Source organism: Silurus aristotelis (assembly GCF_946808225.1).
Source record: "Silurus aristotelis genome assembly, chromosome: 29".
Lineage (NCBI taxonomy): Eukaryota > Metazoa > Chordata > Actinopteri > Siluriformes > Siluridae > Silurus > Silurus aristotelis.
Genome location: NC_139602.1, coordinates 6,917,507 through 6,933,467, shown reverse-complemented (window position 1 = coordinate 6,933,467; position 15,961 = coordinate 6,917,507). Strand labels below are relative to the sequence as shown.

The following is a 15,961-nucleotide window of genomic DNA, read 5'->3' as shown; positions in this document are numbered from 1 at the left end:
TAAAATTTCACAAAATGCACCACAATGACTAGAGATTTGTTCAAAGTTTAATATACATCGATTTGGCAAATTATACATAAATATTTGATATTTTTGTGTTTTTACATTGACGATATACACTCATTCGCCATCTAAGGAGCAGACCGAGACGCGCCAACTATCTCAGTTTCTTATTGTGTAGGATATGATTTGTAAATACACATTTACATTACTGCCTACTCGACCCTTTGGCTACAACCACAGTGAGCACACCAAAGCCAGGCAGTGGCAGTAAAACTACACCGAGCACAACATGGCCAGCTACCACAAAGCCAGATGATGGCGCATTGAGCACACCAGAGCCAGGAAGTAAGTAAAGCTATTTTTAAAGAAGTATTCAGTTAAATTCAAACACTTGGTGGCATGCTGTTCTAGGTGAAAATAATTAACAGTGGAGTGGTGCGATAAAGCAGAATTGCAACTCAAACAATTGAGTGAAGGCAGAAGACCTATTGAGTGAAGAAGTGGGCGGACTATGCAACATATCAACTGTCAAACCTCTCGATCACGCAACCAAAGGTTATCCACTGCAAGAAAACCCACGCTAGCCCAACATCACTCACTCCATACCATATACGTTTATACCTACCTAATAACTCAAAGACGTGATCCACATCAGTGTACGCAACTAATCAATAAAGTTGTGTGGATGTAACTCTCTGAGCCCTCACTCTCTAACAGGAGCCACCTGTCTTGAAGGACCATTAGAAACTTTACGAAGAAACTCTTCTGTATACTTCCAGTTTCTGGATGAATGGATGGATGGATGAATACAGTGGGTCAAATAAATATTTAATACACTGCCGATTTTTTTTAGTTTTTTCACTTCCAAAGAACGTAGAGATCTGTAATTTCAATCGAAACTCAACTTCGAGAGACAGAATCTAAAAAGAATATTCAAAAAAATCCCATTGTATGATTTTTAAATAATTAATTTCCATTTTATTGCATGAAATAAGTATTTAATACAATCGAAAAATAGAACTAAATATTTGGTAAAAACCCTTTTGTTTACAATTACAAAAGTCAGACGTTTCTTGTAGTTCTTGACCAGGTTTGCACACACTGCAGCAGGGATTTTGGCCCACTCCTCCATACAGGTCTTCTCCAGATCTTGCAGGTTTTGGGGCTGTTGCTAGGCTACACAGAGTTTTAGCTCCCTCCATAGATTTTGTTTTGGGTTCAGGTCTGGAGACTGGTTAGGCCACTCCAGGACCTTGAAATGCTTCTTACAGAGCCACTCCTTAGTTGCCCTGGTGTGTTTGGGTTCAGTGTCATGCTGGAAGACCCTGCCACAACCCATCTTCAATGCTCTTACTGAGGGAAGGAGGTTGTTGCCCAAAATCTCATAATACATGGCCCCATCCATCCTCCCCTCAATACGGTGCAGTCTTCCTGTCCACTTCGCAGAAATGCACCCCCAATGATGAACCCCATGATGTTTCCTCCCCCATGCTTCACGGTTGGATGGTGTTTTTGGGATTGTACTCATCCTTCTTCTTGCTCCAAACATGGCAAGTGGAGTTTATACCAAAAAGCTCTATTTTGGTCTCATCTGACCTTATGACCTTCTCCAATGCCTACACTGGATCATCTAGATGATCCTTGGCAAACTGCAGATGGGCCAGGACATGTGCTGGCTTGAGCAGGGGACCTTGTGTGTGCTGCAGGATTAAAATCCATGACGGTGTAGTGTGTTACTAATGGTAACCGTTAAGACTGTGGTCCCAGCTCTCTTCAGGTCATTAACCAGGTCCTTTCATGTAGTTCTAGGCTGATTCCTCACCTTTCTCAGGATCACTGATACTCGACGAGGTAAGATCTTGCATGGAGCCCCAGTCCGAAGGAGACTGATATTCATCTTGATTTTTTTCCATTTTCTAATAATTGCGCCAACAGTTGTTGCCTTCACACCAAGCTGTTTGCCTCTTGTCCTGTAGCTTATACCAGATCTTGTCCCGAGTGTCCTTGGACAGCTCCTTGTTCTTGCCTATAGTGAAGAGGTTGGAGTCTGATTAATTGAGTGTGTGGACAGGTATCTTTTATACAGGGTCTTTCTCTCCTCCGGTTCTGAGCAACATCTTTGGCAAAGACTGGGGTCGAAGTGAAGTCCTGTAAAAAAGCCTAGATAAGAGTAATGTCCTCAGTGAACCCCAGTGCAGGTTATGGAGGCTGCATGATGCTCTTTATTGGGCAGGTTGAATAGGCAATGTTAAGGAACTGGACAACAGGTGGCGCTGTCAGTACAGCAGCAGAAGATTTTTTTTTTTTTACAATGTGTGCTATGTTTAAGAATTAAATTATAATTCTTGAGACTCATAGCATTTAATCTTTAGCAACCTGAAATAATTTCAGGGATTTTTTTTTATAAATTTTCTTTCACTTTCTAAACTACACAGAACACTAAATTGTTAATTTGGATATCGCATGAATTTGCCGGTCTTCTATTCAGTGGGGTAAAAAATAAAATAGAGGAAAATGAAAAAGAGGAACTGTAGACTACTTAGTGGAATGTGTAAAACCACAAAAGAAGTGTCAGGCTCTTTCTCATGCTTTGTCTCAATCCTTTGTATCTGAAGAACAGAATTAAAGAGATTTTGAATTTTGCTCAGTGTTAAAATTTGAGTAAAAACGTTTATACTTTTTTTTTTCTTCTTTATACTTTATACTTTATACTTTTTCTTCTGTTACTAAAAAAATGAAAATGTTTGTGTGTGTGTGTGTGTGTGTGTGTGTGTGTGTGTGTGTGTGTGTGTGTGTGTGTGTGTGTGCGTGTGTGTGTATGTGCGTGTGTGTGTGTGTGTGTGTGTGTGTGTGTGTGTGTGTGTGTGTGTGTGTGTGCGTGTATGTGTGTGTGTGTGTGTGTGTGTGTGTGTGTGTGTGTGTGTGTGTGTCTGTGTCTGTACATCTGACAGCAACCATGTGACCCAGTGGCTTTGTCTCAAACCCACAGCTGTTGCACATCAAAATTGTGCAGCTTTCAAACTGAGGTGTCATTTTTGTGCTGTTGGTACGAGGCAGTCAGAATGCAGACTTGCGTTTATCTCCTCGTCTTACTTCACATCGCTGGCGGTGAGTCTGATTTTCTCTTTTGTACCTTTTTACTTCCGCCGATCCCTTGCTAATATCACGATTAGAATAAAGATTTGCTTTTGGATTTTCTTCTTCAAACTTTTGGTGTTTTTTCATAAAGCAACACTTTTAAGTCAAAAGTTGGTGAAAACCTGATGATTTTTTTTATTATTATTACTATTAATATCTCAGGGAAATAAAAACTGAGTGAGAGAGATGGAGAGATAAATAGATAAAAAGAGAATGCGAGATGAAAGAAGAAGAGGAACTCTTTTAAAAATGGGGTTTAACATTTAAATTTGTTTGAACGTTTTAAAGAAAAAATATATTTTTTTATAAGAAAACAGTGTATAAGCACATTTCCTGGTCTGGGCATTATGATGGGATTGATATAAAGAAGTTTAGCATGTCTTAGTTTAGCGTGTCTTGGTTTAGTGTGTCTAAACATTCAAGAAGTTCACACTTCTGTGGTTCTCGATGGTGATGTTTTTGTCTCTCGCTTCCAAATGTCTTAAGCAGCAAATTCAAATGTACTTAAATGTACATAAGCAGTTACCTGCATATGAGTTCCATCTCTGACTGATAATAATATATTAATACCAAATCATAAAAACCTCTACAGTTGTACATATGGACCACAAATTCAAAATCCCTGTTTTATCGATACAGCAATAATGTAAGTAGCTGCTATGAGTAAATTGTTGATGAATACTGGAGGATGATCTTGTGAATGATGAAGCTGATACACTGATGATGAAGCTGATACACTGTTTTGTGCTGTACAGGTTGTAAATTATCTGATTATAATCAGATTACCATTCATGCATCATCGGGAGGGTCTGCGGTGCTGCCGTGCTCCTGCGCTGATCCAAGTGATAAATCAACAAATCTTAAATGGCAATATAGAAAAGATAATGTAGTTGGTTTTAATGACATCTATCCTACTGATGAGAGTCAACGCTATAAAGGCCGAATTCAAATGGTTAATGCTGATGCTCCAGGAAATTTTTCTCTCCACATATCGCACCTGACTGCAGAGGATAAAGGAGTGTATCAATGTCAGGACATGAATCAGACGAGTAACTACAGACTTGTGATCCTTAAAGTAAAAGGTAATGCAAACTGTTGTTCTTTTTTTTTTATTTTAATCTTAAAATATCCTGAATCTAATTTCTGTAACAGAAATATAATGTTAAGAAAAATTCTCTTTATTACCAATAAAATAATTGTTTTTTATTCAAACAGGACATTAGTTTTAATATAATGACAGACCCATTAATATTCCACACAGTGTTTAAAATAAGTGCGTCTCGATCAGCTCCCTGGATCGTTACTCCTGCTGCTGAATAATAAGGGTTTCTCCATTTCAATCTTAGTTTTTACAGTGGGATAGAACTTTCACACTCTAAAATCTCCCACAATGCACCACAATGACTAGAGATTTGTTCAAATTCGCTGGGTCCCGTTTTATATACATCGATTTGCCAAATAATACGTAAATATTTGATATGTTTGGGTTTTTACATTGACAGTACACTCATTCGCCATCTAAGGAGCAGACCAAGACGCGCCAAAAATCTTAGTTTTTTATTGTGTAGGATATGATTTATGAATACACATTTACATTACTGACTACTCGACACTTTGGCTACAACCACAGTGAGCAAACCAAGTCCAGGCAGTGGCAGTAAAACTACACCGAGCACACCAAGGCCAGTTTCCCCAACGCCTAATGGTGGCGCATTGAGCACACCAGAGCCAGTAAGTAAGTTAGCTATTCTTAAAGTAGTATTCAGTTCAATTCAAACACTTGGTGTCATGCTGTTTTAGGAAAAATAATCAACAGTGGAGTGATGTGATGAAGCAGAATTATACCTCAAACCCCCCCAAAAAAACACCCAAAATTTCAATCATGTCCTGAAGTGTTTTATTCCAATATGAAGTTCATGACACATGATACTTTATCGCTTATGTTATATCAATATAGCACAAGTGTTTTTAATTATTTTTTTTTATACCCGAACAAAAATTAAAACGCAATCCGGAACGATCATGACAAAGCTACAAAACCAGGTACCGCTTTGTTTAAATGTTTTTTTATTTTACAATTTGGGAATTTTTTTTAGCAGAACTGGGAATGTGCAGAAACGAGCACTTATATAGAAGAATACAGATGTATAGAAAGTAAAGTTTAGTTAATATGGAATATATTTAGCCTCAAAATTTTTAAGTTATGGGAAACCAGTGCGGAATCAATCGTGATGTGATTCGCTTCAGGGGGTTTCATGGGAATTCCACTTCATGTCACACCACATCTCAACAACCAACAGTTTTATACAGAATATGAGTATATGTAGAATATATACGAGTAGAGTAAAGGCATGACACATTGGACATTTGTATTTGGATTTGTTACGAGTTTACTTAGTCTTACAGTAGCTACCTGAAAACCAAATTTTCGTTCTGAAACCAAAGCCGGCTCGGTGGTAGAAATTTGATTATATGTATAACGGCTGTTAATCCATTTCAATAGTTAAATCGCGAATCATTTTCTGATTGTCATGAGTTAACTTGTGATTAATCGCAACTTAATTGCACATTTCAATTTGTTCCAAATGTGCCTTTAATTAATACTATTCAGATTAATTTTAAATTAGGTAAATCATTAGGACACCAAACTGAACTTTTGCTGTTTCCGCACGGACGGTTTTAATTGCCAGATGTATGCATCGTGGGGGATTTTGGTCCTTGATTTGAGACTTGGCGCAAAAACATTCCTTAGTGATTAAAAATGATTTTTGAGTAGATAATTTTTTTAGATCCAAGTAAAGAAAGGACACATGAATAAATGTGTGTTGCGTTAAATGTTTAAAATTTGCCTCTTTTATATTTATTTATGTATATTTTTTCATAAAACGGTCAAACAGAAATGCGTTATTCTCGCGATAATAATTTTTTTTTATTTACGTTAATTTTCACAGCCCTAAAATAAATTTTATTTATATAGTATCAAACAACTGTCCAATCTTCCTCTTGTTTGTGTTTATATGTTAATAGGTGCAGCATCTGAGGGGGGGATGAAAAATATATTTCATTATCTGTATTTTATGGTTCCGGCTCTGATGGTGTTGATGCTACTACTTGGAGGTGCCCTCTGCTGGACATGCAGAGGTATGAACACACATACAAACACTGGAAAAACCCTTTCAGACTTGTCAGTAGTTTTCACTTTGCCTCATTTTATCCTGTAGCCAAGAAACAAAAACAGACGAAGAACCAGGAACTCCAGACAGGCCAAAGAAGCGAAGTCTCACAGGTGAACTGCTCTGATTTGAATTGCATTTTCACTCTGGCATTGTTTATATTGTATCTATAGAACCAAGAGCCATCAAAATACCCTGTCCTTCTATTCTTTGACCTCTTGAAAATGTGGTTTAACCTGTAAAGATGCCACTTTCTGGATCAGGTCCTCATGCTAAATAGCATGATGTTTCTACCTGTTGCTACATGTGTAACTCTGGGGAATGAATTGTTCTGATTAATGGGCTTCTTCTTATCCAGTGCATGGGGCAACGTGATTCCTGGCAAAGTGGACTTTTATAATGTTTTGCAGTTTCTAATTTTGACCACTAGGTTTGCTAAAAACTCTAAATTCTCAATAGAACTTGTCATCCATGTCAGGAATGTGTATCAAGTTCTACAGTATTAATATTAATATTATTACACTCCATTTCAGTAACTTTTTAAATGTGTTTGTTTGTGTAGTATAGTTTGGAAGTGCTTTACTCAGATGTAACATGGAAACCGGCCAAGAAAACAGCCCAGGAGGCCCCTGTGAGTCATGACCAGCTTTTAAACATTGAACATGTATCATGGAATGCAAATGATTACAGTAGTGCCAGTTTCAGTGGCAGGGTATTAATGGGCATAAAGAAAAGAATATAAGAATTTTGACTGGTTTTAGCCTTTCCGACACCGCCCTCTGCTGGTGAAAATACGACTTTCATTCAGCAGAGATTGTGACAGTTTGTGTTTCTACAGAAATTCGAAGATGTGCTGTATGGCAGCATCAAAGTGAACTCTGGCGACAAACAGGTTTGTGTTTATGTAAATTTAAATGGTTTTTAGTGTATTTCAGTTAGCATCTTTTATAAGACTTCATAAGGACTAAATATGTGATGTGATTAGTTTGGTTTTTGGAAGGATTTATTCTGATCATTTCAATGAATCATATGTTTATTTTGTGCGCATTCAAGCTTATTTGTCAATTTAATTAAAAAGAAAGATATGATTGAAAAGAAAACAAACATACAAACAAACAAAGCACCCGCAATATTTTTGCTAGCTCATTTGTACGATTTGCCTCTGAATCAAAGCAAAGGACAAGTCATTGTAGAGAAAATTTTTAGCATTTCTGTCTGTAAATCTCAAACTGTATTTGATAAAGTGTGTGTGTGTGTGTGTGTGTGTGTGTGTGTGTGTGTGTGTGTGTGTGTGTGTGTGTGTGTGTGTATACGCAGAATGACGTGTACGCTACAGTGAACAAGTCAAAAGATAAGACCAGATGCCAAGCTGCTGGTGAATAAAGATAATATTAGGACTACCTAACACACACACACACACACACACACACACACACACACACACACACACAGACACACACAAACACTTCTCTTTTATCCACACTATATTTCCAAAAGTATTGGGTCACCTGACCTTTCCTGCTATATGTGGCTATTTTCCAAACCGTTACCACAAAGCTGGAGGCACTCAATTGTATAAGACCTCTTTAGATGCGCTATAATAAAATTTTGCATTCACTTTAACATGGAAACCCCAGCATGGCAATGCCCCTGTGCACAAAGTGTACGCTACGGACACCTGCTGGGTCTAGCACTCGCTCCCTGGTTTTGGAAGCACGCTGTTCGGCGGTTTCTTCCCCCAGCAGGACCAGCACGGCACTCTTTCATTTCCTCCTCCAAGGAGGGGGAAATTAAGGAGACTAGCAAGCCCACGGACTCCTCTCAGCCTGTGCTGTATGAGGAGCACCGTGAGTGCTGTGTCTGTGTTGTGGCCAAGCTTAAATTAGCTTTGCCAGATGAGAAGCAGAAGCAGCACCCTCCCAGTAAGCTAAATGAGTGCTTCCAGCTTCCACGTCACTACCTCCATGCTGGGGCTGACATTTTCCTTCTGATCTGCACACTGAGGTGTCCAGATCCTTGGACAGCCCAAATGCAGCACATATGCAAACATAGTGGGGATGAAGGAGACCAATTATGGGACGATGCCTCGGGACGAAGAGTCACTGGCCAGCTATCTCTCCCCGTTTGCAGCATTGTCCCTTAAGGCCCTGGCTCTGCCTAACAAGCTGTTCCGACCAACTTTGGCTCTGGTGCGCAAGGCTTAGTGGCAGCGGGACAGGCTGCGGGTGCCATCCCACTATGGCGGAGTTGCAGTCATACCAGGCTGACCTGCTGTGGAAGATGGATAAGGGATTTGGGGCTGACAATGTCAAGAAGCTACGTCGAATAGCTGACCTAGCTCTCAGGGCCACCAAGGAAAGAGCCAAAGCCATGGGGCGGCATATGCCAGCCTTAGTGGCCACAGAGAGGCATCCATGGCTGTCGGACATTTCTGACAGAGACAGGGCAAATCTTCATGGGGCTAGTTTTGTGCAAGCTGGAACAGGTTTGGGTCAATCCAGACTTCTGTACCCAATCTTTGTGTTAACAGATTAAGGAAGAATTGCATATAGAAAAGTTGAAAAAAGTCAGATGTCCCAATACTTTTTCAGTGGTAGGCTATCAGGGCTATTGTTTTCAGGTCTAAAGTTACTTACATTTAAATATATTTATATCCATTAATATGTAATAAATTATTGCCAATAGTCTATTCTATTCATTTTATATAATTTTTTCTCTGCTGCACCATTACGTGAAAGTTTACATTGGAGTTTCTATCCAATCAGATTTCAGCTTTCACATTACGTATTGCAGAGTCCGAACTGTGAGGTTCCTTGTTTTTTAAACCATAAACTCTATGCTGTTTAAAGCTGTTGCTTTAACCAATACACCACTTTAACAAATCAGACTCACAATTTGCATATGTAGCAAACAATTAATACAAATGGTTTTTTTTATTCCACACTGGCTGACAGAGAAGAAGTAATTAATTTGTTTACAGATACACTTACAAGCACATGTACAAGATGGACTTTTCAAAAAAAGCTGGACACCGTAAGGAAAGTTCAGCTAAAACTGTTTAAAAAAGTATTTTCATGAATCGTTTATAGTTTTGCGTTAATTCGAATTTGCACAAAAAAACCCCCACACAATTTGTCTTCATTTCAAATCCCTAAGTTTTCTCTGGGTCATTTTACAATGACCCATTTTGATACTCCGATAGGTTTCTTGCTTTAGTCATAGCATTCATCCTCACTGTATGAGATTCCTGTCTGTGATTCAGCACTCTGTTATATTGTGTATTTTTTTTTTTTATATTGATGCTTTCTAGAGCCGTGCCGTCATTATGATGGTATTGAGAGGTAGATTGATTCCAGTAGGACACCACTGAAGATCAAGGTGTGAAATGCACAGACTGCCACTGTTGTATTTACATTGAGGAAAATAAGTATTTGAACACCCTGCTATTTTGCAAGTTCTCCCACTTAGAAATCATGGAGGGGTCTGAAATTGTTATCATAGGTGCATGTCCACTGTGAGAGACATAATCTAAAAAAAATCCAGAAATCACAATATATGATTTTTTAACTATTTATTTGTATGATACAGCTGCAAATAAGTATTTGAACACCTGAGAAAGTCAATGTTAATATTTGGTACAGTAGCCTTTGTTTGCAATTACAGAGGTCAAACGTTTCCTGTAGTTTTTCACCAGGTTTGCACACACTGCAGGGGGGATTTTGGCCCACTCCTCCACACAGATCTTCTCTAGATCAGTCAGGTTTCTGGCCTGTCGCTGAGAAACACGGAGTTTGAGCTCCCTCCAAAGATTCTCTATTAGGTTTAGGTCTGGAGACTGGCTAGGCCACGCCAGAACCTTGATATGCTTCTTACAGAGCCACTCCTTGGTTATCCTGGCTGTGTGCTTCGGGTCATTGTCATGTTGGAAGACCCTGCCTCGACCCATTTTCAATGCTTTAACTGAGGGAAGGAGGTTGTTCCCCGAAATCTCGCAATACATTGCCCCGGTCATCCTCTCCTTAAAACAGTGCAGTCGCCCTGTCCCATGTGCAGAAAAACACCCCCAAAGCATAATGCTACCACCCCCATGCTTCACAGTAGGGATGGTGTTCTTGGGATGGTACTCATCATTCTTTATCCTCCAAACAGGTTTAGTGGAATTATGATTCAAAAGTTCTATTTTGGTCTCAGCTGACCACATGACTTTCCCCCATGACTCCTCTGGATCATCCAAATGGTCATTGGCAAACTTAAGATGTGCCTGGACATGTGCTGGTTTAAGCAGGGGAACCTTCCGTGCCATGCATGATTTCAAACCATGACGTCTTAGTGTATTACCAACAGTAACCTTGGAAACGGTGGTCTCAGCTCTTTTCAGGTCATTGACCAGCTCCTCCCGTGTAGTTCTGGGCTGATTTCTCACCTTCCTTAGGATCATTGAGACCCCACGAGGTGAGATCTTGCATGGAGCCCCAGTCCGAGGGAGATTGACAGTCATGTTTAGCTTCTTCCATTTTCTAATGATTGCTCCAACAGTGGACCTTTTTTCACCAAGCTGCTTGGCAATTTCCCCGTAGCCCTTTCCAGCCTTGTGGAGGTGTACAATTTTGTCTCTAGTGTCTTTGGACAGCTCTTTGGTCTTGGCCATGTTAGTAGTTGGATTCTTACTGATTGTATGGGGTGAACAGGTGTCTTTATGCAGCTAACGACCTCAAACAGGTGCATTTAATTAAGGATAATAAATGTAGTGGAGGTGGACATTTTGAAAGGCAGACTAACAGGTCTTTGAGAGTCAGAATTCTAGCTGATAGATAGGTGTTCAAATACTTATTTGCAGCTGTATCATACAAATAAATAGTTTAAAAATCATATATTGTGATTTCTAATTTTTTTTTTTAGATTATGTCTCTCACAGTGCCCCTGGTGGTCTAGTGGTTAAGATGCAGCGCTCTCACCGCTGCGACCCGGGTTTGATCCCCGGTCAGGGAACCATCCCCAGCCACTCTCAGTGCCGGTCCCAAGCCCGGATAAATTGGGGAGGGTTGCGTTAGGAAGGGCATCCAGCGTAAAAACATGTGCCAAATCAAACGTGCGGAGGATCCGCTGTGGCGACCCCTAACGGGAAAGCCGAAAGAAAGTTTTTCTCTCACAGTGGACATGCACCTACGAAGACAATTTCAGACCCCTCCATGATTTCTAAGTGGGAGAACTTGCAAAATAGCAGGGTGTTCAAATACTTATTTTCCTTACTGTATAATGTGTATATAATGCCCATTGTTAAGTTTGTCTTTGAGCTAGCCATGACTTCATGCATCCCATTAATTCTTGTTCAGTCTTTCCGATGTTGTCTAAAAGATCACATGACAGATAGAACCCATATATATATATATATATATATATATATATATATATATATATATATATATATATATATATATATATATATATATATATATATGAGGCGGTATCAAAAAGTAAAAAAACTTCTTTTGTAACATGCCAACAGATGGCATGCACGCACAGTCACAGAGAGCACCGACCTTCATAAGTCTGTGTACATCGGGAGCTGTGCGACCGATGCTATTCTGACCACGTCTGCAATTGTGACTGAAGATAGCAGTGTCAGAAATTGATTTCTGCATGAAATAATGCATGAAATAAAGTGTGACTTGGTGCTAAAAATTAAATACCATGAAGATGTAAAGATCTAAAAATAATACAGGTATATGGGATTTCAAGAAGTCAAACAAAAATCTTGCAGAGAGATCTTGCTTTTATGATGTGTCCTCAAGCTTATACCATAACTGGATCAAGAAGGATACTGCAACTATTGAAACTAGTGAAGAAATTTACAGGCAGGCAATTTGGAACTCATCTGTTTTAAATAACATATAAACACTTGAAACATTTACATGAGCATTGTATAATAAAATATATAAAGAAACAAAGTGTACCATGTAACCATTTATATTGTATTTTAAACCTCCTTTTGGCTATCAAATAAAAAAAATCTGTTTATATGCACAGGGTTTCTAACTTGGACTATTTCTGAAAACCCTGTGTTTCAACATAGTAGATCTGCTGGATAAAAAATGAGGAAGCCGAAAAAAAATGTCTGGGTGACTCACATCTCCTTCCTGGTGGTCGGTTTTAGTTAAAATCTGCCAAGAACGCTTTATGACTGTATAGTTTTCAGCGTGTGGTGTGAGGTTGGCTTTCTTGAACAGAAATGTTACCGAGCGTGTATCTTCTCTTCATGGTACTGCATGTGGCTGAAGGTGAGTGGGGAACTTCTGGTTACAAATAAGAGGAACATTTATGAGTCAAGTGTAGAGTAAGCCCTGGTTAATATCGTACTCAAACAGAGGAAGCATCTGACACATGGTGGACTCTATACTATAAGGTCCAATACGGAGCAGAAAATAATACTTAATACTTTTTCAGTTGTCAAAAGTGTTCATTGATTTGTTTTAGCTGCAATCACAGGTGGATATTAATACTTTCTGTCCAATATGCTCCCATTTTTCCAGTTTTAGCAAGCTTGACTTGTACAGTAAATGCTTAATGTAAGCAAGCAAAGAAACAAAATATGTGCAAATGTAGAACCCCATAATCTAAATTAGTAAAGGACGACTTAGACAGGTGGAACTGATCTTCATGTACAGCTTATGCTATGTAAAGTTCATGTTCACTTAAAGTTCATGTTTATATTTTCATTTACATTACGCCATTGTCCAGAAAAAAACAGACAAATTAAGGATCAAGTAAAGTTCAAATAGTTGCCTTTGTCACATGGACATTTATTTTGTATTAGCAAGTCAAGTCAAGTCAAGTCAAGTTTATTTCTATAGCGCTTTTCACAACAGACATTGTCTCAAAGCAGCTTTACAGAAATCAACAGTCAAGGTAAATGGTGTGCATTTATCCCTGATGAGCAAGCCTGTGGCAAGGAAAAACTCCATTAGATGTTATGAGGAAGAAACCTTGAGAGGAACCAGACTCAAAAGGGGAACCCATCCTCATTTGGGTGACATCAAGAGTTTGATCATAAATCTTTCAACAATACAGAACACTGGAGTGTGAGAACTAACATGAGTACTGGAGTATAGGATTATACTTTCTACAGTCTTTGGTATAAAAGTAGGAGCTACAACATTTGTGATCATCACAGATCCAGCAACAGCTTCTCCATGCCAGAGCCTTTAAACACTCCAGGAGGTCCAAAGTCAAAACTCCACACATGTAGTGGGATCCAATTGGCACTGGTACGTCTCTAGATGGTTCAGGATGTTTGCGAGTTCGGCATCTACTTCTTTAAAGTCCATAATCTTCATTAGGTGGTACGTAACTGGAGCTGGGCAAACCTCAGGAAGCCTCGGGATGGGGAGAGAAAGAGAAGCAGTGGAAAGAAATTAGTATAGCTGCTGCTCATAATATTAACAGCACAAGTTAAAAATGTGCATGTGATCAGATGTTCTGGAGCACAAGGTTATGATGTGAGACGTGTTATGTGTAGTCTTTGCTAAAAAGATATGTTTTCAATCTGCACTTAAACTGGGTGAGTGTGTCTGAACCCCGAACACTGTCAGGAAGACAATTCCAAAGTTTGGGAGCTAAATGTGAAAATGCTCTACCGCCTTTAGTGGACTTTGCTATTCTAGAAACTACTAGAAGCCCAGATTTTTGAGATCTCAGGTAGCGTGACGGACTGTAGCGTGTTAAAAGACTGATACATGAGAGCCAAACCATTTAGTGCTTTATAAGTGAGTAGCAGTACTTTTAAGTCTATTCGAAACTTAACAGGAAGCCAATGTAGGAAAGATAAGATTGGGGTTATGTGATCATATTTTCTTGACCTAGTAATCACTTAGCAACGAAAAATACTGACTGACATTTTGCATCCATTGAAGGGGGTATTTTTGGACCTAGGAGTTGGCAATTCTGGGGCTTCCTTGAAATGAGATAATGGAGCAGTGGAGTGTTTTGCATTGAGCATCAGATAATATTAGAAGGTGTGGACCACCTACCTGATGGCCATTCTTTCTTCTTCTTGATAGTGTGTACTAGGCTTTTTTCACTGATAGTTTGGTGTGTCCCCTTTTTCCTAGCAGAAATTCCACCCATACAACCACAACAACTGGTGACATTGAAAAAATTAGGTACACACCTCTGATAATAGCCAGTGGCATCCAGGAACTCCCCATCCAAATTCTGGGTCTCGCACAAGCTGCAATCAATGGTATTTTATCAATATGGGGTCACACATGCACATAATCAGATACTGTACCTCCACCTGCCCAACTGCAAACTTCTTTAAGTTCAGTGCATTTGCAAAAACAAAACTAAATGGAAATGTTATTAAGCATTCTCAAGAATTCTCTGGTGTCAGTGCTTTCAAAAGTCAGACATAAGCCTGTAACTTTATGCATTCTGACACATGAAGGTACATCAAACAACCAGTTAGTGGTTTCTCAGTAACATGGCAACTCATACATGACCCGGTCATTCATTAATTCTGCATAATGCTGTGGAATATTCGTGGAATGTGAAGAAAAATTAATTTTTTAAATTACCTGTATTTATTGTTACAGCCTGCATTGATTGGAGACTGTAAGGTGTTGGCGGGGGACAGTGTAGCTAGACAGCATCGGATGGTGGTCTGTAGGATGGTTTTGGAGGTGAAGAAGAAGAGGAGGAAAGTAAGGTTTGAAAGAAGAATAAGATGGTGGAAACTGAAGGAGGAAGAGTGTAGTGTGAGGTTCAGGGAAGAGGTCAGACAGGGGCTTGGTGGTGGTGAAGAGGTGCCGGATGATTGGGCAACTACTGCAGGAGTGATGAGGGAGGCAGCTAGAAAAGTACTTGGTGTGACATCTGGAAATAGAAAGCAAGACAAGGAGACGTGGTGGTGGAATGAGGAAGTGCAGGAGAGCATTAGGGGAAAGAGATTGGCAAAACAGAAGTGGGATCGACAGAGTGATGAGAAAAGTAGGCAGGAGTACAAGGAGATGCGGCAGCAGGTTAAAAGGGATGTGGCGAAAGCCAAGGAAAAGGCATATGAGGAACTGTATAAGAGGTTGGACACTAAGGAAGGAGAAAAGGATTTATACCGATTGGCCAAGCAGAGAGACCGAGCTGGGAAGGATGTACTGCAAGTTAGAGCAATAAAGGATGGAGAGGGAAATGTGTTGACTAGTGAGGAGAGTGTGTTGAGAAGATGGAGGGAGTATTTTGAGCAGCTGATGAATGAGGAAAATCAGAGAGAGAGAAGGTTGGAGGATGTGGAGTTGGTGAAGCAGGATGTAGATAGGATTAGTAAGGAGGAAGTGAGAGCAGCGATTAAGAGGATGAAGAATGGAAAGTCGGTTGGACCAGATGACATACCGGTAGAAGCGTGGAGATGTTTAGGAGAGATGGCAGTGGAGTTTTTAACCAGATTGTTTAACAGGATTCTGGAAGGGGAGAGGATGCCTGAGGAATGGAGAAGGAGTGTGCTGGTACCGATCTTTAAGCATAAGGGAGATGTGCAGACCTGCAGTAACTACAGGGGAATTAAGTTGATCAGTCACACCATGAAGTTATGGGAAAGAGTACTGGAAGCCAGGCTGAGAGAAGAGGTGACCATCTGTGAGCAACAGTATGGTTTCATG

At 39.6% G+C, this 15,961-nt stretch overlaps 1 protein-coding gene across 3 annotated transcripts in view; it reads left to right on the top strand.

Annotated features, from left to right (window-relative positions):
• Window positions 1–15,961, top strand: part of LOC310722610 (uncharacterized protein) — a 676,055-nt gene that overhangs the window by 3,690 nt on the left and 656,404 nt on the right. The window contains exons 2-8 of one of the 3 annotated variants that reach the window (XM_083535195.1): window positions 3,897–5,184; window positions 6,169–6,282; window positions 6,363–6,427; window positions 6,877–6,945; window positions 7,153–7,206; window positions 7,632–8,934; window positions 9,222–9,741. In XM_083535195.1, the coding sequence (XP_083391321.1) occupies window positions 6,189–6,282; window positions 6,363–6,427; window positions 6,877–6,945; window positions 7,153–7,206; window positions 7,632–7,697 (348 nt within the window). In that variant the 5' untranslated portion in view covers window positions 3,897–5,184; window positions 6,169–6,188 and the 3' untranslated portion in view covers window positions 7,698–8,934; window positions 9,222–9,741. Of the gene's footprint in view, window positions 1–3,896; window positions 5,185–6,077; window positions 6,283–6,362; window positions 6,428–6,876; window positions 6,946–7,152; window positions 7,207–7,631; window positions 8,935–9,221; window positions 9,742–15,961 lie in introns of those variants that run through there. The other 2 variants (XM_083535194.1, XR_014532409.1) reach the window with 2 other exon arrangements.